General features: G+C 35.9%; 4 protein-coding genes across 6 annotated transcripts; all 4 read left to right on the top strand.

Moving 5' to 3' along the window:
• The first annotated feature begins 55 nt into the window (after positions 1–55).
• yrt (erythrocyte membrane protein band 4.1-like yurt) lies at positions 56–4,295 on the top strand. 2 transcript variants are annotated; one of them, XM_076114409.1, is made up of 2 exons: positions 56–193; positions 612–4,295. In XM_076114409.1, exon 2 carries the CDS (start codon positions 628–630, stop codon positions 2,629–2,631), a length of 2,004 nt encoding a protein of 667 aa, XP_075970524.1. In that variant the 5' UTR covers positions 56–193; positions 612–627; the 3' UTR covers positions 2,632–4,295. The 2 variants fall into 2 exon arrangements, with proteins under 2 accessions (XP_075970524.1, XP_075970523.1); XM_076114408.1 differs by having other exon boundaries at positions 134–290.
• Positions 4,296–4,820: 525 nt separating this feature from the next.
• On the top strand, positions 4,821–11,772 carry LOC142972943 (adenylate kinase 7-like). Its single transcript, XM_076114404.1, has 16 exons — positions 4,821–5,103; positions 5,207–5,362; positions 5,876–6,030; positions 6,280–6,407; positions 6,532–6,684; positions 6,904–6,985; positions 7,065–7,151; positions 7,376–7,534; positions 7,829–7,948; positions 8,597–8,787; positions 9,378–9,469; positions 9,621–9,731; positions 9,814–10,095; positions 10,207–10,334; positions 10,509–10,667; positions 11,516–11,772. The coding sequence occupies exons 1-16, from the start codon at positions 4,863–4,865 to the stop codon at positions 11,720–11,722; spliced, it is 2,451 nt and encodes an 816-aa protein (XP_075970519.1). The 5' UTR covers positions 4,821–4,862; the 3' UTR covers positions 11,723–11,772.
• Positions 11,773–15,677: 3,905 nt separating this feature from the next.
• LOC142972945 (uncharacterized) lies at positions 15,678–17,429 on the top strand. Its single transcript, XM_076114407.1, has 4 exons — positions 15,678–15,774; positions 15,886–16,013; positions 16,188–16,346; positions 17,195–17,429. The coding sequence occupies exons 1-4, from the start codon at positions 15,708–15,710 to the stop codon at positions 17,399–17,401; spliced, it is 561 nt and encodes a 186-aa protein (XP_075970522.1). The 5' UTR covers positions 15,678–15,707; the 3' UTR covers positions 17,402–17,429.
• Positions 17,430–19,107: 1,678 nt separating this feature from the next.
• LOC142972944 (sodium channel protein Nach-like) lies at positions 19,108–23,578 on the top strand. Of its 2 annotated transcripts, XM_076114405.1 has the most exons (11): positions 19,108–19,409; positions 19,703–19,800; positions 20,016–20,118; positions 20,402–20,582; positions 20,689–20,834; positions 20,911–21,016; positions 21,111–21,387; positions 21,656–21,794; positions 22,361–22,464; positions 23,016–23,199; positions 23,440–23,578. In XM_076114405.1, the coding sequence occupies exons 1-11, from the start codon at positions 19,219–19,221 to the stop codon at positions 23,552–23,554; spliced, it is 1,644 nt and encodes a 547-aa protein (XP_075970520.1). In that variant the 5' UTR covers positions 19,108–19,218; the 3' UTR covers positions 23,555–23,578. The 2 variants fall into 2 exon arrangements, with proteins under 2 accessions (XP_075970520.1, XP_075970521.1); XM_076114406.1 differs by lacking the exon at positions 19,703–19,800.
• Positions 23,579–23,584: the final 6 nt, after the last annotated feature.

Below are 23,584 nucleotides of genomic sequence, written 5' to 3'. Positions count from 1 at the left end.
TAATGGAAAAATAATAAATATTCCCTTAATTAACTAAATGCACATCACTAAAGAGAGGATCCACGGAGAGGACATTTCAACCATAAACATCATTTGACTTAAAGTCAATTGATAATTGTCAATATTTTTTTATCTGTGCCTTTGGCGTTCTAAAAGTTGGATGTGGACGACTGACGAGTGTTCCCGAGTGATTGTGAGTCAAGTTTTTGATCTTTCGGTGTATTCAACGTAGAAAGTGCTTTAAGTTTTTCTGTTTCATGAAGAGATATAATCATTTTACATTATAAATTGTAAGTTCCCAAAATATAAAACTTTAATTTAACTCAAGATGTTTAGAATGATGTCAAACATTGTGTTCTTCGTAACCATAAATACCATTATCATTCAAGTTTTTTATGTAAGCAAATAGCTATTCAACGATATTTCGTAGCTTGTCCCGTTGTGTGGGCCGCTACAAAACAAGCTTTTACATTACTAACTTGTTGTATTCGTGTCAACCTCTAAGCTGCTGTATAATTAAATTATGAAAAAGAAATAATGATTTCTCAAGTATACAGCAAAGTAATGGATAAGACGTTTATGAACGATTTTCATATAATATTCTTTTACAGGTACACCTAATACAATATGTTACGCTTCCTAAGTCGAAGGGGGCGTTCTTCAAGTCAAAACCGCAACAAACAAACTCAAAAGGCGTCCAGTAACAAAAATCTGATACAATGTAAAGTGTTGTTGCTAGACGAAACAGATATATCTATAAATTTATCAAAGAAAGCAAGTGCAGGAGATCTTTACGAGCAAGTTTTTTATTCATTGGATTTGATTGAGAAAGACTACTTTGGTTTGCAATTCACTGACACTCACAATGTAAAACACTGGCTAGACCCTACGAAAACGATAAAAAAACAGGTCAAAATAGGGCCACCTTACACCTTACGTTTGAAAGTAAAATTTTACTCATCAGAGCCTAATAATTTGAGAGAAGAGCTTACTAGATATCAATTCTTCTTACAATTGAAGAAGGATATATTAGAGAGCAAGTTGGAATGTCCTCACTCTACTGCTGTAGAATTAGCTGCTTTAGCTCTTCAATCTGAGTTAGGAGACTTTGATGAAAATGTTCACACTCCAGCTACAGTCTCTGAGTTTAGATTTGTACCCAATCAAACAGAAGAAATGGAAATTGAAATATTGGAAGAATTTAAAAAATGCAAGGGACTCACACCTGCTCAAGCTGAGGTTAATTACTTGAATAAAGCTAAATGGCTGGAAATGTATGGTGTTGACATGCACATTGTGTTGGGCAAAGATGGTTGTGAGTATCATTTAGGATTGACACCCACAGGCATATTGGTTTTTGAGGGGCCTCAAAAAATTGGCTTGTTCTTTTGGCCAAAAATAAGTAAGCTAGATTTCAAAAAGAAAAAATTAACCCTAGTGGTTGTTGAAGATGATGATCAGGGCCGTGAACAAGAACATACCTTTGTGTTTAGACTGCACAATGAGAAAGCATGTAAGCATCTTTGGAAATGTGCTGTAGAGCATCACACATTTTTCCGCCTTAGAGCACCTGTCAAGGGTCCTTCTGCCCGCCAAAACTTCTTCAGAATGGGTTCACGATTCCAATATTCTGGGAAAACTGAGTACCAGACTACTCAGCAAAATCGAGCCAGGCGTACTGTCCAATTTGAGAGAAGGCCTAGCCAACGGTTTGCTCGTCGCCAGAGTCATGTGCTGAGGGAACGTGAAAAACAGAATGTCACTAAATCAGAACCCACACAACCCGAAGCAGCTGTTGAAGTACCTAGTACTTCATCTGACACTGCAATTCTGCTGCCTGACATTGACACTTTGTCAAGAAAGAGTAGTGCTAAATCTCAGAAATCTACTGTGATTGAACCAGAATCAAAGGTTGAAATTGGGGAACCTTCAACTAAAAATTTGATCAATGAGGAACCAGCTGAAGAAGTATTGATTTCGAAAGATGATGCTATTAGTAACAAAGTTCTTTTCAAAATGGACAAGTCCATAAATGAAGAAAAGAAGAACAATCTGACACAACTTGTGATCAACAAACCAGCTTGCAGCTGTTCACCTGTCACAGAATCAAACCCCTTGAATGATTTACTCATGAGTTTAGTTAAGGAGAAACTGAACAGTGATGATTCTAAGAATGAAGTAAAGAGAGATCAGTTAGACTCTGCAAGTGATAAAGAAGTGCCTAACAATCAAACAAAATGCTATCTTTCCTCCACAAAGGCTTTACCACCTGGACAATTGAAATGCAACAATATCTTGAAAGCCAGGGAAAATGAGGTCAAGATAATAAATGAATCAACTAATATTAATCTTGCTATACCATCAACTCCTTCACCAAAAATCTTGAATGAGCCCACAAATCCCATTAATTCCCAGTATGTATCAATCGTGGTTGTGGAACCTCCTCACAATCAGCCCAAGTTAGCCTCACCAAAACCACCAGAGAAGAAGGAGGATTTAACACCTAAGTCACAACCAATATCATCCCTGTCCCCATGGCTGGTCACTTCAGAACCCAGCTCCCCATCTGGCATTGGAGAGAAAGAGATAACAATTATTCATCGTAAGTCTGTCATTACTACGCAATTGTAAGTTTATTGTTTTTTTGTCAGTTATTATTACATAGGTACATCAAAATTTTATATTCAAGTTTTTACAAACAAAAATGACAATGTAGATTATTTTATTTTTGCATGTTGCAATATATTATAGGTAATTAATTTTATTATTTAGTGCCTTACGAAAATTCGCCTATTTTGTTGTAGAATTTAAGTCAAGTATATTAGCAAATTTTGAGGAAACTGAAATTATGTGATAATTTCAGAATTATTTCTTCTTCATAGACTATATAATTATTTACACTTAACATTCCCTAAAGCAAATTTATTTGAGATTTTCGCTTTCTAAGTTTCGACGGAAACCTAAAGCGAGATGATGCCTTATATATGCCACGACAAAATACGTGCAATCAACAGGATTCATTCCGCTTTGTGTGTGCTAAGTAGGTATCGATACTTAATTTTCCTCGTACTTAACTATTTTACTTAGTACTTAATGAGAATGACTTTATTTGAATTTAAAAAAGACTTGAGCTTATTTTATTAGAAATTGACACTACAAGACATTCCGTATAATCTCGGTAACCCTCTAGAAGACATGACGTAGATGATTTGTTTACATTTCACGTCATCATTCAACCGACGAAAGAAGATAATATAAGCGTCATAGGTACCATGGTGTTTCACCGATTGTTTTTCGTTGGAAATGTCGTACCGATTATGTAAATTTGTGATAGTGTTTAAAGCCGTCCATAAAATAATCTTTAACCATGTTTACACATTTTTAGCATTAAGTACAAGTTATCAGTATTAGAATATAAAAAAAAACAACTAGCTTGCTAGGTGCCATAGCGTAGTAATCAGAGCCATTCGTAATACTCTCAGCCTTCTAGAAGTGGTGTTAAGCGATTTTGATGAAGTGAATAGTTGAAAGTTTATAGACTGATAGAGCGGTATGTCACTATCTACTTTAAAAGCATTTGCGCGAGAAAAATATCATGTATTGCGTAAACGAATAAGCCACCATCTTATCTAGTTGATTCTAAACGTCGATAACCGAACGTATTTTGACCATACTTAAGTAACTAGGTAGATATGTATTTCTATTTTTATGATACCTTGTAATTTTAATTACATGTAATGAAGCTTTTTCGACAATTACGGACTTTTTTAAATCTTGAGCCATGCTGCTTGCATGAATTTTATCTAAAACTCTGTTAAGTATTATAATTAGTTATGATTCAATGTGTAACAACTTAATGAAATTTGAATTTTACAAATATCGTGCCAATTATCGAATATTATCAAGGTGCTTGGGAACAATTTACAATGATCGATTAGTTATTTAGAATCTCGATAATAGGATACAATTGTTGAAGTATAATGCCCCTAATTAAAATGTACAAAGCAGTAACATGCATAGGATGAGTAGAATGACCTACGATATGTTATTGATATCGGATATATTTTTATTAATGTTAACATTATGTTATACGTAAGCATCTATAACGTGAATTGCATGACAAATCTTCAAACATTTACTGTTATATATAATGTATTTTGTCTGTATCTCTGTATTCAGCTGTGGAACATTTTAATTAGATATAAGTCTATAATTATCATATATGAACTCTATATCATTGTACTTATTGTTTTTATTATACATAATGAACTTAATAAAATATTTATTTTATTCGATCCATGCGTATTATTACACCGTGACATCAGGATTGAATCCTATCCACTACTATCCTATTATACCTATACTTACTTGAACTTATTATGTACCTACCTACAGTTCATAATGCAACAGATTGAAAAATAAACTCTTGCACAGATGGCTGGTTTCAGAAGTGACTGTCGTTGTCGAATATCGGTTATCGATGGACGGATTACCGACACTACACGACCGACAGGAGATCGGGCACAGGATCAACGCGACGGCTTTTTATATGCTCTCTAGTTAGTAGGGCACGGAGGTATACAAGCCCAACTTCCAAACTCCAGACAATCACTGAGAATTTCCAGATAGATGAACTCTTCTAAGTTTTTGGCCCTGCACGAGTTTCCAATTGAAGACTTCTACGCGGCAGTTGCATACGACTTCTATAGCAACTTAACTTTTTTATACCGAATATAGATCTCTTCAAAATTTACCATAAATGTTCCGTAACCATAGATCACTAACTATTTATTGTCCAAGTGACATTGGTCATACGGATAATCAACTAGAATCTAGATGGGTACATTTGGAAAATAACGAAAATGAAGTCAGTTGCTTCCTTTTCATCCGATAAGTCTGTATCAGATACTGAGAGTATATTCTCAGTCAAACGCTATTTTGTAAACAACTTGGATAGCTATCATGGGGAGTTTATACTTAGAGAATTAGCGAAGGTACTCGAAGGGAATGTGGCATCCACTAAAGTATCTTCACGGACGGTGGTCGGTGAGGATGTTCAATTGCACTCGCCAACTCCGCCTGAACAGCCGTTCGAAATTATAGGTAAGTAGGCGACATACTTCACGAGTATTGGATAAGTACTTGAGCACTATCCCGTCGCAGTTTTTGTCAGTATCAAAACCTATATTATGATTGTTTTAAAAAGGCACTGTATCCGACCCAAAGATCAAAAGTCTAGACAACGTGGCCAGAATTATACCCAAGAATGAGTGCGTGCCTGTAATGTTGACATGTGGGACTGTTATCCTGGATATTAGCTACGACCGAGATGAACTCAGGCTCGCCATGGAATATTTGAAAGGTAAAAAAATATCTCTCCTATGTGCCTACATTTTTAATATCTTATCAGAGCAGGGTTATCTTTGTATCTATTTAGACTGGTCTAGAGAACTGACCGGAGCCTGACAGCACAGACCTGCATACCATTCTAATTTTTTGGTTGTATGACTCGAAGGTACCTAAGTGACCCTATTTCCTGCCTCAGATAGGCATGTTCAAATCTTATACTTACAGCTTTACTTACAACTAGCTGACCTGCACAACTTCGCTTGCGCCACATAGAAGAGAATATAAAGTGGGTCATAATTTCCCCGTTTTTATTTATTGTTGCTAGTCCGTTCCTAACGGCCGTAGCGTGATGCTATATAGCCTAAAGCCTCCCTCGGTAAATGGTCTATTCAACACTTAAATAAATTTTCAAATAGAACCATGAGATTAGCGCGGTCAAACGAACCAACAAACAAGCTCTTCAGCTATATAATATTAGTAGGTATAAGTAGATTACTATGCAGCTAATGATTCTATATGCCTGTAGTCTTAAAGACGTTGCTAGAAAAACAGAAGCCACCGAAATCTGTAGATAAAGATGAAACTGGCGCTACTACTACCATCGATGCTGAAGCCAAGAAACGCTACTTGATACTGATATCTACAGTTATGACGTGGGGCTCCACTAAACCGTTGGATCCGGTGAGTTTTACCCCTTATCTTCTACGATCGATACTATGATAACAAATGACACAAAGATAAATTATCTGCTACACAGAAGAGATAATTTCTTCTGCACAGCTATACCCGTATTTATGAATGTAGGAATCTATTTGTACCTGCTACCTAGTACCTACCTACCTATTTAAACTCATAATGCAGTAGGTACATACGTAGGTACTTACCAGCGTATTATGCTACAGCAATTTTCAACATGACATGTTTGTTTAGGATAGTCCGGATATGCCTTTCATCGAAATGGATTTTCGTAAAAGAAAATGTCACCCAAATTATAAGATGCATTACGATGTTGAAAATGAGGTCATCGGAATAGCTCGGACCTATAGATCACAAATTGGGTAAGTTTATGAAACACTAGCGCATATATATACCTAGCTACTGATGGATATCTACTTACAATATTTTTTATTTGAGATCACGGCTGTACCCATCATACTATTGTTAATTTTATTTCTCTAACAGTGCTATAGTGGTATGCTCTGGTGTTACCTACGGTGGTAGAGAAGACGTGCTCTTTTACTGGTTTCAAAAGTCCTGGGAATGTGAGCGAATACTTCCGATTTTAGGACGCGGAGGAAATGCTGTCCCATTGATTAATGTTGCTGATTTAGCCAAGTTAGTACCTAACGCTTAATACAGGCCGTAAATTTTCAAATTGTTGTGTGTTCGTTTGTTACCAAATTAAAGACACCAGACGGTTACGTCGAAATAAACTGATTTACCTCCCCGTATAACACGTTTATAGGTGTTAACTAGCGTACTTATAGATCATAATAATTTTTTTTCTGACAAGAAAGATATAGGACTTTGTTAAAGCTGAAACAATGATTGCAGAATCGTCTACAATTTAGCAATGGACTTTCCGAAAAAGCTTTACATATTAGCTGTTGAACAAAACGTCACTAGACAGAGAGAGGTAATGATTATTGTATTTAAGACTCAGTCGGTTACTTCCTTATCTAAATACGAGTGCGATAGTTAAATTCCTTTTGCAGATAGTGAAGCCACTCGGACGGTCCGTTGGTTCTGGAATGTTCAAATGTATTCCGCCTGAAGATGCTTTTTTGATACCAGAAATAGACGTAAGAATAACATATTTGTAGGCTCACTTTGTCTTTATTAACTGGCATATTAGATATACCTAATATTCATAGTAGGTACCTATGTACAAGTCACAGGTAGGTACCTACAGCTTAGTTTGGGACCTACTAACATTTCTATGTAACTAGGTAATGTGTAATTTTTATAAAAAAACAATAATCTAATAACTATTTACCTTTCGTGTTTATGATCAAATCAATCCTAGCAAAGAATATTTGACTTAATGACTCTCAACTTGAATATGGAGCCAACTTACATTGTCGAGACAATGGCATTACAATGGACTTCGGAATTGACCTTTGCGGAGAACGTGTCTACGCTTATAAAAGATTTCAAGAAAGAGAGGGGATTAAAATCTTTTAAGGTAATCCATGTTAGCTAAAAGTTGTATTATCACAAGGTAAACGGCTCGTGACAATAGTTTATAGCGTAGATATGGTTGAAAGTTTAAAACAGGTCATTGTACTGTTTCATAGCAGTTTAGATTTCTGTTCAACGCAAGTCAAGGCTCTTAATGCCTCAAAAACTTATTGTTGACCCAATGAATATTATTATACTAGACACTTGTGGATCTTTACAATCTACATCTTGCGTACATACTTGTTAGAATCTAGTGCATTATTCTACGGAACTACAAATCGTTTAAATGTGTTCGCAGATCCTTATTTATGGCCCTCCGATTGTTGGTAAAACTACCTTGGCAAAACTTATATGTGAAGCTTATGGCCTTATTTATATATCCCCGGAAACGGTGGCCCAAGATATTCTGGATGATTTGGTTAGTTCGTAAATATTGTATACATTCGGTATCTACTACTCACACATAATGCTCGATGTAAAAAACACATGGCTCAAGTAGAGGTTTGTCATAAAACAGGTTCTGATAAAAGCTATCTCGCACCAGACATGAAATCGATAGGCTAATAATAATACATAATTAATATGTTCTTAATATTATAGTTTTGAGTTCCTAATCCTTCAACCTAGGAATTAACTCACGCTATCTAACCATTATAAATTTAATTAAATTTAGTTTATCGCCTGATTGTAAATAAGTACCGATTGCTTACTGTAATCCACTTACAAAAACCATAAATTAACAAATTCATAGGTATACTTACTTATAATATTATATGTATACATACTTAGACCTACTCATGCTTCTTGAACAGCAAATACTACTTTTAATCAATACCTACGCAATAGTACCTAGATGCAAATGAGATTAGAATTTAAAATGAACGTAGCTACCCATTCTCTTATGCAGATTTGTACAATGACATAGTTGCACAATTTTATTAGTTGCACGTTTAATTCTGTTACGTTTTCATTTTCCTTGGATGTTGAAATTTCCTCATCATATCTACTTATAATTTTTTTAATTCTGTTACTATGCACCTATTTGTCTTAATACGTATTATCACAGGCATGGCGCATACAACACTGGGAAGCTGGTGAGATGTCAGCAATGGGTATTCCTATGGGCGAAGAAGATGAAGCCGGTAATGCTGATGCTGACGACGACGTCGGCGATGAGGAAGGCGTACAAGAGGCGGCTCGACAAACACTCGCTGTACTGCAGTCGGGTCGCCTGCTCAACGATGAAGAAATCTTAGGGTTTTCTTGTCCTTTGCTTCTCACTTTTACAACGTCAGATAATAAATAACATGAAATATAAAAATAATCACCGCGGCACAGTGGTTTAGGTCGCCACACTGATACCATTGTGTCGGGAGGTCGTGGGTTCGATACCAACACGGAACAATTATTTTTGCGATCCACAAATAATTGTTTCGGGTTTGGTTGTGTTTTGTGTCCGTTGTTTGTATGTTTGTAAAAATCCCCGCGACACAAGAGCAATTCTTAGTGTGGGAATTGCCATTAAAATTATAGCGTTTTAAAAACTTATCAAAACCGATTAAGGTCTTCCAACCATTGTAATGACATGATTCATTACTAAGATGCAAATACTTTCGGTTTACCGCGTGGGAAGCCCCCGATTACTTACGTAAACACAGGCAAGCCGGCTCATTATGGCCATCTGTTGACTAATTAGGAAATGTTTTGTTTAGGTAGATTATCAGTTAAAATCTACAGGTTGCAAAAACGAAGGGTCACATAATTTCAGTGACTAAAATAATTAAAGTTAACAGAGCATCCAACAGCTAACCATTCCTACTTTTTGATTAAATGATTTATTTATGTAGATACCTACGTCAGAGGATGCTGTGCCGTGAAGGTTTGAATAGAGGATGGGTTCTTGATGGATTCCCGACGAACCTGCTGCAATGCTCGGCGTGTAAGCAATACCTACTCAAATTTTTTAAGATTTTCCAAACGCAAAGTTGATGTCATAGATTAAAGATTCGTCGTGACTCGTAGCTAATCAATCGTTGTATGTAAATATGTATCATATAATGAGTATTATTTATAAAAAACATACTTTTTAGTGTTCGATAAAGGCGAGGAACAGGATTCGGAGGGCGAAGATGATGTTGATCATGAACCATTTGATGAAGATACCGATTTGTTCAGCAATGTATTGAAAAAAATATTACCTGGTAAGCGATTAATATGTGACCTCCACATGACTTAATACCTAAGTATCAGTTTTCTTAACAATTTGGTGCGTTTTACTCGCAGATGTCGTTGTATCGCTAGATGCAACGGATGATTTTATTTGTGAGAAAGCAATGCGTCAACCCGAAGGTGATCCCCGGTTGGACGAAGAAGCCATTTTAAAACGATTAGGCGAATTTCGAGCTGGCGATTCTCGGGAAATAACTCCACTGAACTTCTTTGATGAATTAGATATACATCCATTAGTTGTCACTGTAAAGGATCATCAGGATTATGGAATGAAGACGTCATACTCAAATGTAGCGCTACGCATGGGGCGCGCATGTCGCTATGGCAAGCTCGCTGGTACGTACAATTCACATGATTTCTTTATAGGCGTATAGTTATAGCTATATAGCGATATTCGTAAAATAAAATTGTTAAAGATAGTGTAAAAGAATACATATTTTTTCTCAGCACTCATTGAAGCTGCTGAGAAGAAAGAGCGAGAAGAAAAGAAATCGTTGAAAGCTAAAGAAGCCAAGGCTTTGGAAGAACTTGAACGCAAATTGAAAGAAGAGCGGGAAGAGAAAATGGAGTACTGGGTAATTTGTATTGATGGTTAATTTAATTAAAAATGATATCCCTAATCTTCATTAGGGATATCACTTTTATTAAATTTTGCCACGCATCACAACCTACATACGTATGAGTAAGTACCTACTCGTATAGGTATGGTTATGCAGATGGAACGTCATGTTCTATTTTTGTCTGTATAGACTGAGCTGTATGCTCTTCTCCGCGAGGAAGAAGAAGCAGCGCTAGCGGCTGCAGGCGAGCCCATGCGCAACTATCTCGTAAATCATATTTTCCCAACACTGACTCCTGCTTTACTAGAAGTCGCCAAATTACGTCCAGAAGATCCCATTGATTTCTTGGTACGTACCTATAATTATACAATTTGCATTAGGGAATTGATTATGGGTGCATAATGTTCAATGTAAATATGTAGTAAGTCTCATTTTTAAAACGTTGTGTTTTATTTTTGTAAGCGTAAATTTTAAAAGTTGAACATTTTTTGCTAATCAGGTAGATCACCTATTCAAATTGAATCCTAGCACTAAGAAGCTTGAACCAGAGTTTAGATTACAAATTGAAGCATTACTGAAAAAGAAAAATGTTGCTGGTGAATTACACGCGGGTTTACGTATTACTCAGGAAACCCAACCAAAAACAGAAACAGACGACATTAAAGTGTTGAGACATATGAGTGCTTTGTAGACATGAAGTACGGTAGCACTTTCATATATTGAACCCTACAAATTTTATTTATCCCGTGTTAAAACGAGGCAAAGCGTGGTTGTCTTACTTATTTATTTTATCTGAGAAGGGTTTAAATAAAACCTTTTTTGTTTATTAAATTATTTAATTCGACTTGAACGAACGGAGTAATTAGTGTTATTATTTCTTTATTTACGTGTGGCTTTATGTTTTTTAATTTTCCGTGAGATTAAATAATAAAGTTCATTTATCTTGTTGTTGTTGTAGTTTTTTGTGAATAAATCTACTTACCTGATATTTAAATATCTACCTAACTCTTGTCTGTGGTCGTTAGTGCAATGAAAGCTCTTTCATAATTATTACTGTCATTTTACTATCTATCCATTAATTGATTGAAGAAACCAGCCTCTATCTCTCTACTAGAGATGTACTTTAAATAAAATTAATCTACTAAGTATATGGGAACTTAATTGATTAACTGAATAATGTTTTATTTGGCAATCAGGCGGAACACCTATTCAAATTGAATCCGAGCGGTAAGATGCTTGAACCAGGATACAATTTGCAAGCAGAGAAGTTACTCGGAAAAATCAAGATACTCGATGAAGCTATCAAAGATCTTGACATACAAATCGAACCACTCTTATCTGAATTCGATCAAGAGACCTCTGAGCAACCTCCCATGAAAGTTAATATCATGAGCGGTTTATGAATGCGTTCAAGTACCCACCTTTTAAAATTGGCTCATTCAACTTAATTATGTTAGATTTCTCTTATGATAATACAAAGTATTTAATTAAATGTAACTTCTTTTTCTTTTTACAAGACCAGACTTTAACTGTTTTGATATCTCGAACCAATATCTACAGACACTACTAATAGGTATTGTACTATCACCACCTGCATATTAACTTCATAGTGTAACGTGCCTTCAAACGATTTAGAATAAATCTGTCTTTAGACTTGGTGTAAACTCTTTAATACTTAAACAACAGAGTAGGTACAACTGAGAATTTCCTTATTGTAACTTTACCTACTAGTTTTCCTCTTTGAATTGGCCGGTACCCGTTATTCCATAAGGTTGTGGGGTTTCACTGTTGTGTACTTAGTAGATTTTTCCATACTGTTCATTCCTGTATCGCTGAGATCAGTAACGTTCTGAGGTCAAGAAATGTAGAAAATGTAGTTCCTAGACAGGCTAGGTTGAAGTCTTGATGCCTAAATTGTTCTTTTTCGTAAAATGTGTACGACAGTTCTGCCTTAGATACATTATTGAGTAAATGGAATATATTGTAGGTAATGTGAAACAAACTTGTAAGTAAATAAAGATAGATAGAAGCCGGTAGAGTCATGGATCTATGGACACACAGAAAAATTTAAAACCTAAAAAAGTTTATATCCTTTGTTTAGTGCAACGAATAGGTACAGCCTAAGATTTTTAATAGAATATTTTGTGTATTGATATAGATTAACCACGAGGAAGTGAGGTAAAAAAACGTGTTATTTAATTGTTTTGTTATCTAGGTTCATGGAAATTGTGTTAGCTATAGATAATTGAAATAATGGGTGCTTAAGTGCTCGAATAAATAATTAGATAAAGCTATTAAACACCTACATCAATATTCATGTTTGTGATAGATAGGTCCCTACATTGTAAGCTTTTATAACAGAAATTATATAAGTATCAGATTTCATGACACAAATTACTCCGTAGGTGTAAAACTAATAGGTTTTAATATTTAAATGGATCTATCATAGTATGCTGCTTAGGGTTCATTAGTTGCTGAGGATTGTGGTGCTACTGGAAAGACAAAAATTGTGGTGCCATTGTTTATTGAAAAATTCAAAGTAGATCACTGAGTTTCAAAAGCCGTGGCCTGGATTTTTATAACAATTGGACAAGTGAGAGTGTATAAGGTATATTATACTAATACTAATATACTACATAAGTGAATTAGATATACATAAAATTTACCAACACAAACACGCTCGCTCGACACGTTCATAACAAAGGCAGAAGTTAGAACACCACTTTTTATTCACTAACACTTAGAAGTTTAGTTTTAGGTAGGTACCTACCTAAAACTAAACTTCTATCTTCTATCAATAGTTAATTGAAAATTTCTTGAAAGAAAAATCTATCCATCAACTTTTACACCCAACGTGGCCTTGAAACCTACTAAACTTGATACTCGCAACTCGACATCCACATGCAAACCATTTGGTACTTAGGTAAATTAAAAAGCAGGACTACCTTCTCTACAGAAATAGTAAGCAGCTAAGGTTCTTATATCCTTGGGCCAGGATATCAATCGGCGGAACCACGTTACAAGTTAATCATCATTGTTATGTATAGCAGGCGTTTAAATGTGTTAGTAGGTAGGTAAAGGTAGAGTCCATCAGAATAACACGCAACGGGTGGTCGATAAATTCGATGTTATCGTTGGCAATACGTTTGGTGATTTAGTCTGCTCAATGCCGATCTTGAATGAACACAACGTAAACATTTGATATGAAAATGTAAATGACATGAGAGTGTATCCCGAATCTGAATTCAAGAATGGATATTCAGGCTCTAAAAAGGACCGGCCACCTTCAGATGTTAGTGGTTGCTCGTTGCTGGCAGCGAGCCTTCGTCATCAAACAACTGAATTTTTCAACAATTCAACTTTGCATGGAGTACGATACATTGCCGAAAAGGATAGACCGTTTTGCGAAAAGTAAGTTAAGGAGTCCATTAATCTAGCTGCTTAGGATTATTATTCCGCACGTCATGCTGCGCACACACCGTAGTTTTTAGTATTGGGGTCGTTAATTTTCTGATTCTATCGATATGTTCCGTCGTTTTTTAAAGATAATGCAAATTGGGCCACTGCTTAAAGTTGTAGCTCTCAGCATCTAAAATGCAACAATGCCACCAGGGTTGATACGTGCAATAATAAACATCGTTCGCCGGTACCAAAAATATGACTTTGATGTTTTTGCAGGATTATTTATCTGGATCTGTTTTCAGATTCATGTGGTTCAGTTTCACAGCCGTTGGTGCAGTTACAACGTGTATTATAATTGTTAGTTTATGGGAGAAGTTTCAGACAAATCCTACTATAACGGGTGAGTAAACTATCTATGTAAGCTCCATGCATAAATATGGCACATAGATTTTATGGGCTGAATTAGCTTCACATAGCTAGACTAACTTAACGAGGTTTTTTACTCAGAAGTCGAATTTATTTGATGAATTTATTTTGATGCATTCCCAGTGGCGATGTACCTACTTACCTTTGCATGACATGAGGTCAATTAACTATGCTTGTCATTGTACCCTAGGTCTTGACACGGATTTTCACAACTGGGATGTGCCATTTCCAGCAGTTACGATATGTGACGTTAATCCAGTTGATGAGGAGTTACTACAAAGTTACATTGAGAGGTAGGAAATGTTCTTATAAAAATCCTACGACAAAAACGTTTTGCATCTTGCCTTATAAGCTTTGTAATTCAATATTTATTGGATCATGTGTTCGTGTGAAATTACAGTAAAAATAAATGCTTTGGTAGGTAAGGTACCTGCGGGTATTAAGGCCTGTCGGGTAATAAGGCCTAAATAACAAAAAACGTACGAAATACAGTAGTAGACGATCAAGATTACAGTCACACAAGCTCAGAGCGTATACGAGTCGCTGCAAAGTGGCGGACACACTCTTGCACCTCTCCCCCCGGAAATGTCATCGAAATCATTCAGAAGTGCGGTTCAGCAGCACGAATTATAAAAATTGACTCCAGTAAAACGTAAGTTGTTTAGAAAATATCATATTTACAAACCTGTATTGACTGTCCGCTTATTAATTAACGTATGCTTGTCCTTAGATTACCGTTTTAAGAGACTTGTAGTTATAAAAATTATATTATTATTCTTTTCTGTAAATAGGTGGTTGGCGGATATTAAGGCCTATAAAATTTTACAATAGGCCTTATTATACTCCTATTTTTTTAACTGCTATATAAGTAGGAGCGTGTTTTTAAAATGTTTGTTAGTGGGTAGTATATACGTAGTTTATATTTTCAATTTATTTATTATTGTTTTCAGTGCTTACAGTCACGATGCCTCCCAAACCAGCATTGTAGTCAGAAGGCGATCTGACAAAAATAAATCACAAAAAAAAAAAATATCGGTACGGTCATGCCTGCAAAGAAGATAGAATGGATGATGCAATGAGGCAATGTTCGCGATGCTTCAAGTGGTACCACGAAGAATGTGTCGGTTTGACTGCAGAATATACTGATGATTTTCAATGTCCTGATGGATGCGAATAAGGACAATTTATTTAATTTATTAAGACTACTATGCTTTCTATTGCCTTATGTTAATGATTATTGATGTCAAGAATACTAATTTACTTAGTTTAAGTTGATTTTTGAATAGTTTATAGTATAGGCCTTTTTACCTTACCCTATTTTAATAAGGCCTAAAGACAGCGTTTTTTTAAAAGTGTTATAATGTTTTAGTTTTAAGCTTTAGAAGCTATTTTTTGTTTAAACTCGGTAGTAATATAAGTACATGACTGATTATTATAAAAACTGGTTGATTATATTGGATATTCTTCATTTTATTACAAATCTCCCTTAGCTAGGCCTTAATACCCGCGGGTACCTTACATCCATTAGTTGTCACTGTAAAGGATCATCAGGATTATGGAATGAAGACGTCATACTCAAATGTAGCGCTACGCATGGGGCGCGCATGTCGCTATGGCAAGCTCGCTGGTACGTACAATTCACATGATTTCTTTATAGGCGTATAGTTATAGCTATATAGCGATATTCGTAAAATAAAATTGTTAAAGATAGTGTAAAAGAATACATATTTTTTCTCAGCACTCATTGAAGCTGCTGAGAAGAAAGAGCGAGAAGAAAAGAAATCGTTGAAAGCTAAAGAAGCCAAGGCTTTGGAAGAACTTGAACGCAAATTGAAAGAAGAGCGGGAAGAGAAAATGGAGTACTGGGTAATTTGTATTGATGGTTAATTTAATTAAAAATGATATCCCTAATCTTCATTAGGGATATCACTTTTATTAAATTTTGCCACGCATCACAACCTACATACGTATGAGTAAGTACCTACTCGTATAGGTATGGTTATGCAGATGGAACGTCATGTTCTATTTTTGTCTGTATAGACTGAGCTGTATGCTCTTCTCCGCGAGGAAGAAGAAGCAGCGCTAGCGGCTGCAGGCGAGCCCATGCGCAACTATCTCGTAAATCATATTTTCCCAACACTGACTCCTGCTTTACTAGAAGTCGCCAAATTACGTCCAGAAGATCCCATTGATTTCTTGGTACGTACCTATAATTATACAATTTGCATTAGGGAATTGATTATGGGTGCATAATGTTCAATGTAAATATGTAGTAAGTCTCATTTTTAAAACGTTGTGTTTTATTTTTGTAAGCGTAAATTTTAAAAGTTGAACATTTTTTGCTAATCAGGTAGATCACCTATTCAAATTGAATCCTAGCACTAAGAAGCTTGAACCAGAGTTTAGATTACAAATTGAAGCATTACTGAAAAAGAAAAATGTTGCTGGTGAATTACACGCGGGTTTACGTATTACTCAGGAAACCCAACCAAAAACAGAAACAGACGACATTAAAGTGTTGAGACATATGAGTGCTTTGTAGACATGAAGTACGGTAGCACTTTCATATATTGAACCCTACAAATTTTATTTATCCCGTGTTAAAACGAGGCAAAGCGTGGTTGTCTTACTTATTTATTTTATCTGAGAAGGGTTTAAATAAAACCTTTTTTGTTTATTAAATTATTTAATTCGACTTGAACGAACGGAGTAATTAGTGTTATTATTTCTTTATTTACGTGTGGCTTTATGTTTTTTAATTTTCCGTGAGATTAAATAATAAAGTTCATTTATCTTGTTGTTGTTGTAGTTTTTTGTGAATAAATCTACTTACCTGATATTTAAATATCTACCTAACTCTTGTCTGTGGTCGTTAGTGCAATGAAAGCTCTTTCATAATTATTACTGTCATTTTACTATCTATCCATTAATTGATTGAAGAAACCAGCCTCTATCTCTCTACTAGAGATGTACTTTAAATAAAATTAATCTACTAAGTATATGGGAACTTAATTGATTAACTGAATAATGTTTTATTTGGCAATCAGGCGGAACACCTATTCAAATTGAATCCGAGCGGTAAGATGCTTGAACCAGGATACAATTTGCAAGCAGAGAAGTTACTCGGAAAAATCAAGATACTCGATGAAGCTATCAAAGATCTTGACATACAAATCGAACCACTCTTATCTGAATTCGATCAAGAGACCTCTGAGCAACCTCCCATGAAAGTTAATATCATGAGCGGTTTATGAATGCGTTCAAGTACCCACCTTTTAAAATTGGCTCATTCAACTTAATTATGTTAGATTTCTCTTATGATAATACAAAGTATTTAATTAAATGTAACTTCTTTTTCTTTTTACAAGACCAGACTTTAACTGTTTTGATATCTCGAACCAATATCTACAGACACTACTAATAGGTATTGTACTATCACCACCTGCATATTAACTTCATAGTGTAACGTGCCTTCAAACGATTTAGAATAAATCTGTCTTTAGACTTGGTGTAAACTCTTTAATACTTAAACAACAGAGTAGGTACAACTGAGAATTTCCTTATTGTAACTTTACCTACTAGTTTTCCTCTTTGAATTGGCCGGTACCCGTTATTCCATAAGGTTGTGGGGTTTCACTGTTGTGTACTTAGTAGATTTTTCCATACTGTTCATTCCTGTATCGCTGAGATCAGTAACGTTCTGAGGTCAAGAAATGTAGAAAATGTAGTTCCTAGACAGGCTAGGTTGAAGTCTTGATGCCTAAATTGTTCTTTTTCGTAAAATGTGTACGACAGTTCTGCCTTAGATACATTATTGAGTAAATGGAATATATTGTAGGTAATGTGAAACAAACTTGTAAGTAAATAAAGATAGATAGAAGCCGGTAGAGTCATGGATCTATGGACACACAGAAAAATTTAAAACCTAAAAAAGTTTATATCCTTTGTTTAGTGCAACGAATAGGTACAGCCTAAGATTTTTAATAGAATATTTTGTGTATTGATATAGATTAACCACGAGGAAGTGAGGTAAAAAAACGTGTTATTTAATTGTTTTGTTATCTAGGTTCATGGAAATTGTGTTAGCTATAGATAATTGAAATAATGGGTGCTTAAGTGCTCGAATAAATAATTAGATAAAGCTATTAAACACCTACATCAATATTCATGTTTGTGATAGATAGGTCCCTACATTGTAAGCTTTTATAACAGAAATTATATAAGTATCAGATTTCATGACACAAATTACTCCGTAGGTGTAAAACTAATAGGTTTTAATATTTAAATGGATCTATCATAGTATGCTGCTTAGGGTTCATTAGTTGCTGAGGATTGTGGTGCTACTGGAAAGACAAAAATTGTGGTGCCATTGTTTATTGAAAAATTCAAAGTAGATCACTGAGTTTCAAAAGCCGTGGCCTGGATTTTTATAACAATTGGACAAGTGAGAGTGTATAAGGTATATTATACTAATACTAATATACTACATAAGTGAATTAGATATACATAAAATTTACCAACACAAACACGCTCGCTCGACACGTTCATAACAAAGGCAGAAGTTAGAACACCACTTTTTATTCACTAACACTTAGAAGTTTAGTTTTAGGTAGGTACCTACCTAAAACTAAACTTCTATCTTCTATCAATAGTTAATTGAAAATTTCTTGAAAGAAAAATCTATCCATCAACTTTTACACCCAACGTGGCCTTGAAACCTACTAAACTTGATACTCGCAACTCGACATCCACATGCAAACCATTTGGTACTTAGGTAAATTAAAAAGCAGGACTACCTTCTCTACAGAAATAGTAAGCAGCTAAGGTTCTTATATCCTTGGGCCAGGATATCAATCGGCGGAACCACGTTACAAGTTAATCATCATTGTTATGTATAGCAGGCGTTTAAATGTGTTAGTAGGTAGGTAAAGGTAGAGTCCATCAGAATAACACGCAACGGGTGGTCGATAAATTCGATGTTATCGTTGGCAATACGTTTGGTGATTTAGTCTGCTCAATGCCGATCTTGAATGAACACAACGTAAACATTTGATATGAAAATGTAAATGACATGAGAGTGTATCCCGAATCTGAATTCAAGAATGGATATTCAGGCTCTAAAAAGGACCGGCCACCTTCAGATGTTAGTGGTTGCTCGTTGCTGGCAGCGAGCCTTCGTCATCAAACAACTGAATTTTTCAACAATTCAACTTTGCATGGAGTACGATACATTGCCGAAAAGGATAGACCGTTTTGCGAAAAGTAAGTTAAGGAGTCCATTAATCTAGCTGCTTAGGATTATTATTCCGCACGTCATGCTGCGCACACACCGTAGTTTTTAGTATTGGGGTCGTTAATTTTCTGATTCTATCGATATGTTCCGTCGTTTTTTAAAGATAATGCAAATTGGGCCACTGCTTAAAGTTGTAGCTCTCAGCATCTAAAATGCAACAATGCCACCAGGGTTGATACGTGCAATAATAAACATCGTTCGCCGGTACCAAAAATATGACTTTGATGTTTTTGTAGGATTATTTATCTGGATCTGTTTTCAGATTCATGTGGTTTAGTTTCACAGCCGTTGGTGCAGTTACAACGTGTATTATAATTGTTAGTTTATGGGAGAAGTTTCAGACAAATCCTACTATAACGGGTGAGTAAACTATCTATGTAAGCTCCATGCATAAGTATGAAGCTAACATAGATTTTATGGACTGAATTAGCTTCACATAGCTAGACTAACTTAACGAGGTTTTTTACTCAGAAGTCGAATTTATTTGATGAATTTATTTTGATGCATTCCCAGTGGGATGTACTTACCTTTGCATTACATGAGGTCAATTAACTATGCTTGTCATTGTACCCTAGGTCTTGACACGGATTTTCACAACTGGGATGTGCCATTTCCAGCAGTTACGATATGCGACGTTAATCCAGTCGATGAGGAGTTACTACAAAGTTACATTGAAAGGTAGGAAATGTTCTTATAAAAAACCTACGACAAAAATGTTTTGCATCTTGCTTCTTTGTCCACATTAGAAAAACCTTTGTAATTCAATATTTGTTGGACCATGTGTTCGTGTGAAATTACAATAAAAATAAATGCTTTTGGTACATGTGATAACCTACCTCACTATTAACCGATGACTCATACTTAGATTAGCTAACATGGAAAACTTTACGATATGTAATGTATAATTAGATACTTATGGCTACACATGTTCCATGGACATACTAGTTACCTTAATTTCTAGTGTTTGGGGATCTGAAGTACCAGACAAAGCTGATGAAATGTTGCGATGGCTTGCCACACTCAGCTATCGCTCTATCGCAGACGAACGAGCTAAAGAATTTCTGTCAGATCCTGCTCTTGTTGGCAGTAACGACGAAGATGAACCCAAGCCTGCTAAAGATCCAAAAGACGCTGTATTTCAGGTAAACATCTTAGCTATATAATCGAAAACGAAACGAAATACTTACCAATAATAGGTAGGTACCTATTATACTTACTTTCTAGGTATAAACATTTGTAATTTTCCAGATAGTGCGACATTGTGATTCTTTGTTTTATGATTGCGAATGGAAAGGAGATTCTGAAGAATGTTGCGACATGCTGATGCCAGTGTTTACTGAGATGGGATTTTGTTACGCTTTTAATTCTAAACACGCAGAGAAGATTTGGCCGTGGTAAGTAGGCCATTTGCTATTAGGATATGAACATGCCATTATTTAAATATATCATAATTAAATTATTACATTTTAGGCAATCACAGGCCCAAACAGAACAATTTACAGAGGCGTTTATCCATGAAACGGACGCAAAGTGGTCATTCATGTTCAATTCAGACCGCAAAAATACAACATTTAACGTAAGTAGAGCCGAAACTATTTGCGATTAAATAAACGAAAACACGCATTGTGTAAGCCGTACCTTAATAAAAAAGAAACCTTTACTATTAACAGATATACATTCATTCCACCGAAGAAATGGCAGGGTTGGAGCAAAGCGCTCAACACGCTTGGGATCGTCGAGTGGAGAAGGTGTCTTTCTCTGTGAAGCATACTTATACCACTGAAGATGCACGCCAGTTGTCTATTCGTCAACGGCGCTGTATATTTGCTGACGAACAGCATTTAGAGACCTCAAACATTTACACATATTCTGCTTGTATGAGGCAATGTCGTATGCAGAGGAGTCGAGCTTTCTGCAAATGTGTGCCTCACTTCTATCCGCCTCTAAGTAAGTAATTAAACCTTTGTAGTCAATCTAGTTACCTACTTGCCTATCTATCACGTATACTGAACTAAGGACTAAGCTACTTTGCAGTAGGCTATAAATAATTAATCAGTATCTAAATACTAAATATATAATAAGTGCCTAACTAATAAACATAAGAAATATTAGTTAGCCACTAAGTAGGTACTATGGAGTTTATATTCCAGTAACATAGACTACTTAGTAGATAGTAGATACAGAAACATTTTAATTATATTCGTTGTTTTTACAGAAGGTTACAAGCAATGCACTCTTCGTGAGTTGAGCTGTATAGCGGAACATGCTGCCGCTATAACAGACGTAACTCGCTGCACTTGTGAACTTGGCTGCTCTCATACCGTCTACGAAGTGGAGAAACTTACCGATGTTGAGTAAGTTGTCTATTAGATACCGTGCATAATTTTGTGTGCCTAACAAACTGACAAGAGAATATTCAGCTATGCTGAAAGAATTTCTTACAACACTGATCTAAATACCGTGACGTCCGTAACATAGGTCTATCTCCGTCTGACATACTAAGTAGACACGTAGAGTAAATCTAAAAACTATGTTGCTGATTTGATAAAGAAATTCAAAGTATTTAATTTACTGCCTCCGTGGCGCAGTGGTTTGAATCGCCACGCCGCCGCCGCACCGCTACCATTGCGTCGCGAGGTCGTTCGGGGTTCGATTCCCACACAGAACAATTATTATTTGTGCGTTCCACAAATAATTGTTTCGGGTCTGGTTATACTTTGTGTCCGTTGTTAGTGTGTTTGTTAAAGTCCCCGCGGCACAAGGGTAATTCTTAATTCCTGACTGGTTGACTATTTTCTTAAGATGAAATGACATTTTACTAAAACGCACTGGGATCTACCTTAAGTATAAATGAACTGAATCATCGATACGCTCGCTTGGCTATTGAGGGCTCTACCTACATAAATGTTTTTATTTTTAGTTCGCCACGAAGCAATGATAACACGCTGTTAGAAACGGAGTTCGTTTCGTGGCCGATGGTGCGTTACAAGCGCGAAGTGCTGTTCGGTTGGGTCGACTTGCTTGGTGAGTCACTGTGATCATCCTTGTGGAATTTCACATGACGTCTCATTTATACTAACAAAAATACTGTGGTTTTCCTATACTCATTAATGGATGGATGTTGTAATGACCTAGATTGACTTTGCTGACCCTGGTCGAACTTAAAATTAAGATATTGATATATCGTTTATATTTCTACTAGCTGACCCGCGCAACTTCGCTTGCGTCATTTAAGAGGGAATCGGTCAAATTTTTCCCCGTTTTTGTAACATTTTTTACTGGTACTCTGCTCCTACTGATCGTAGCGTGATGATATATAGCCTATAACCTTCCTCGATAAATGGGCTATCTAACACTGAAAGAATTTTTCAAATCGGACCAGTAGTTTCTGAGATTAGCGCGTTCAAACAAACAAACAAACAAACAAACAAACAAACAAACAAACTCTTCAGCTTTATAATATTATAGTATAGATGTTGAAATCCTACGATACCTCAAACAATAATGTTTAACTTTATCAGCAGGATCGTGTTGTCCTTAATATTTAGCTTATTCTACTCATATGACTGTTCCAGTGTCTTTCGGCGGCATAGCGGGCCTTTTCTTAGGTTTTTCTCTTCTGTCGGGTGTGGAGTTGCTGTACTATTTCACACTGCGGGCATGGTGCGCCGCTGCACGAGACGCCGATATACTGCGACAAGAACGCGCCGAGAGACTGGCCAAACCTAAACCTCCTCATGACCTCAGCCTCGTGCCTTGGTATATTATGTTTAGTACAGCCGATGTAGTTCAGCTCAGTTTTATACATTTATAATGACATTTCCGCCGCATGTTTTTATAGTCTAATGGTAATTTTTCAAATTACACAGCAGACAACTAAAGCTGCAACCACTCCCGTAAATATTTGTTTCGTGTGGGTATCGAATTCCACTTGCAATTATAGCGTGGTGACTACATTAATCACTATGCTATTCATTTACAATGTTATTATTTTCGTAGGTGGAAACAGCCTCCAATGCCACGCAGTGCTCGTCCTATAATGGTGCGCTCGAAGAACGAACCACCGCCACCAGAATACTCTCCCCCTCCAGCATATCCTACCTACTTACCATGATTAGGTACTTATTTTCAATGGAAAATACAT

Source organism: Anticarsia gemmatalis, chromosome 5 (assembly GCF_050436995.1).
Source record: "Anticarsia gemmatalis isolate Benzon Research Colony breed Stoneville strain chromosome 5, ilAntGemm2 primary, whole genome shotgun sequence".
Taxonomy (NCBI): Eukaryota; Metazoa; Arthropoda; class Insecta; order Lepidoptera; family Erebidae; genus Anticarsia; species Anticarsia gemmatalis.
The sequence above is the reverse complement of the archived record's forward strand: the minus strand, read 5'-3'. Positions and strand labels throughout refer to the sequence as shown.

What these genes read in the sequence shown, in the direction of transcription:
- yrt (XM_076114409.1), top strand. Translation starts at nt 628, where the DNA reads ATGTTACGCTTCCTAAGTCGAAGGGGGCGTTCTTCAAGTCAAAACCGC.
- LOC142972943 (XM_076114404.1), top strand. Translation starts at nt 4,863, where the DNA reads ATGAAGTCAGTTGCTTCCTTTTCATCCGATAAGTCTGTATCAGATACT. An exon ending in TTTTGATACCAGAAATAGAC is followed by an intron (nt 7,152 to 7,375) that starts GTAAGAATAACA and finishes AATCAATCCTAG; the next exon opens with CAAAGAATATTTGACTTAAT. An exon ending in AACGATGAAGAAATCTTAGG is followed by an intron (nt 8,788 to 9,377) that starts GTTTTCTTGTCC and finishes TTATTTATGTAG; the next exon opens with ATACCTACGTCAGAGGATGC.
- LOC142972945 (XM_076114407.1), top strand. Translation starts at nt 15,708, where the DNA reads ATGAAGACGTCATACTCAAATGTAGCGCTACGCATGGGGCGCGCATGT. An exon ending in TCGCTATGGCAAGCTCGCTG is followed by an intron (nt 15,775 to 15,885) that starts GTACGTACAATT and finishes ATTTTTTCTCAG; the next exon opens with CACTCATTGAAGCTGCTGAG. An exon ending in AAGATCCCATTGATTTCTTG is followed by an intron (nt 16,347 to 17,194) that starts GTACGTACCTAT and finishes TTTGGCAATCAG; the next exon opens with GCGGAACACCTATTCAAATT.
- LOC142972944 (XM_076114405.1), top strand. Translation starts at nt 19,219, where the DNA reads ATGAGAGTGTATCCCGAATCTGAATTCAAGAATGGATATTCAGGCTCT. An exon ending in CAAAAGACGCTGTATTTCAG is followed by an intron (nt 20,583 to 20,688) that starts GTAAACATCTTA and finishes GTAATTTTCCAG; the next exon opens with ATAGTGCGACATTGTGATTC. An exon ending in CGGTTGGGTCGACTTGCTTG is followed by an intron (nt 22,465 to 23,015) that starts GTGAGTCACTGT and finishes TGACTGTTCCAG; the next exon opens with TGTCTTTCGGCGGCATAGCG.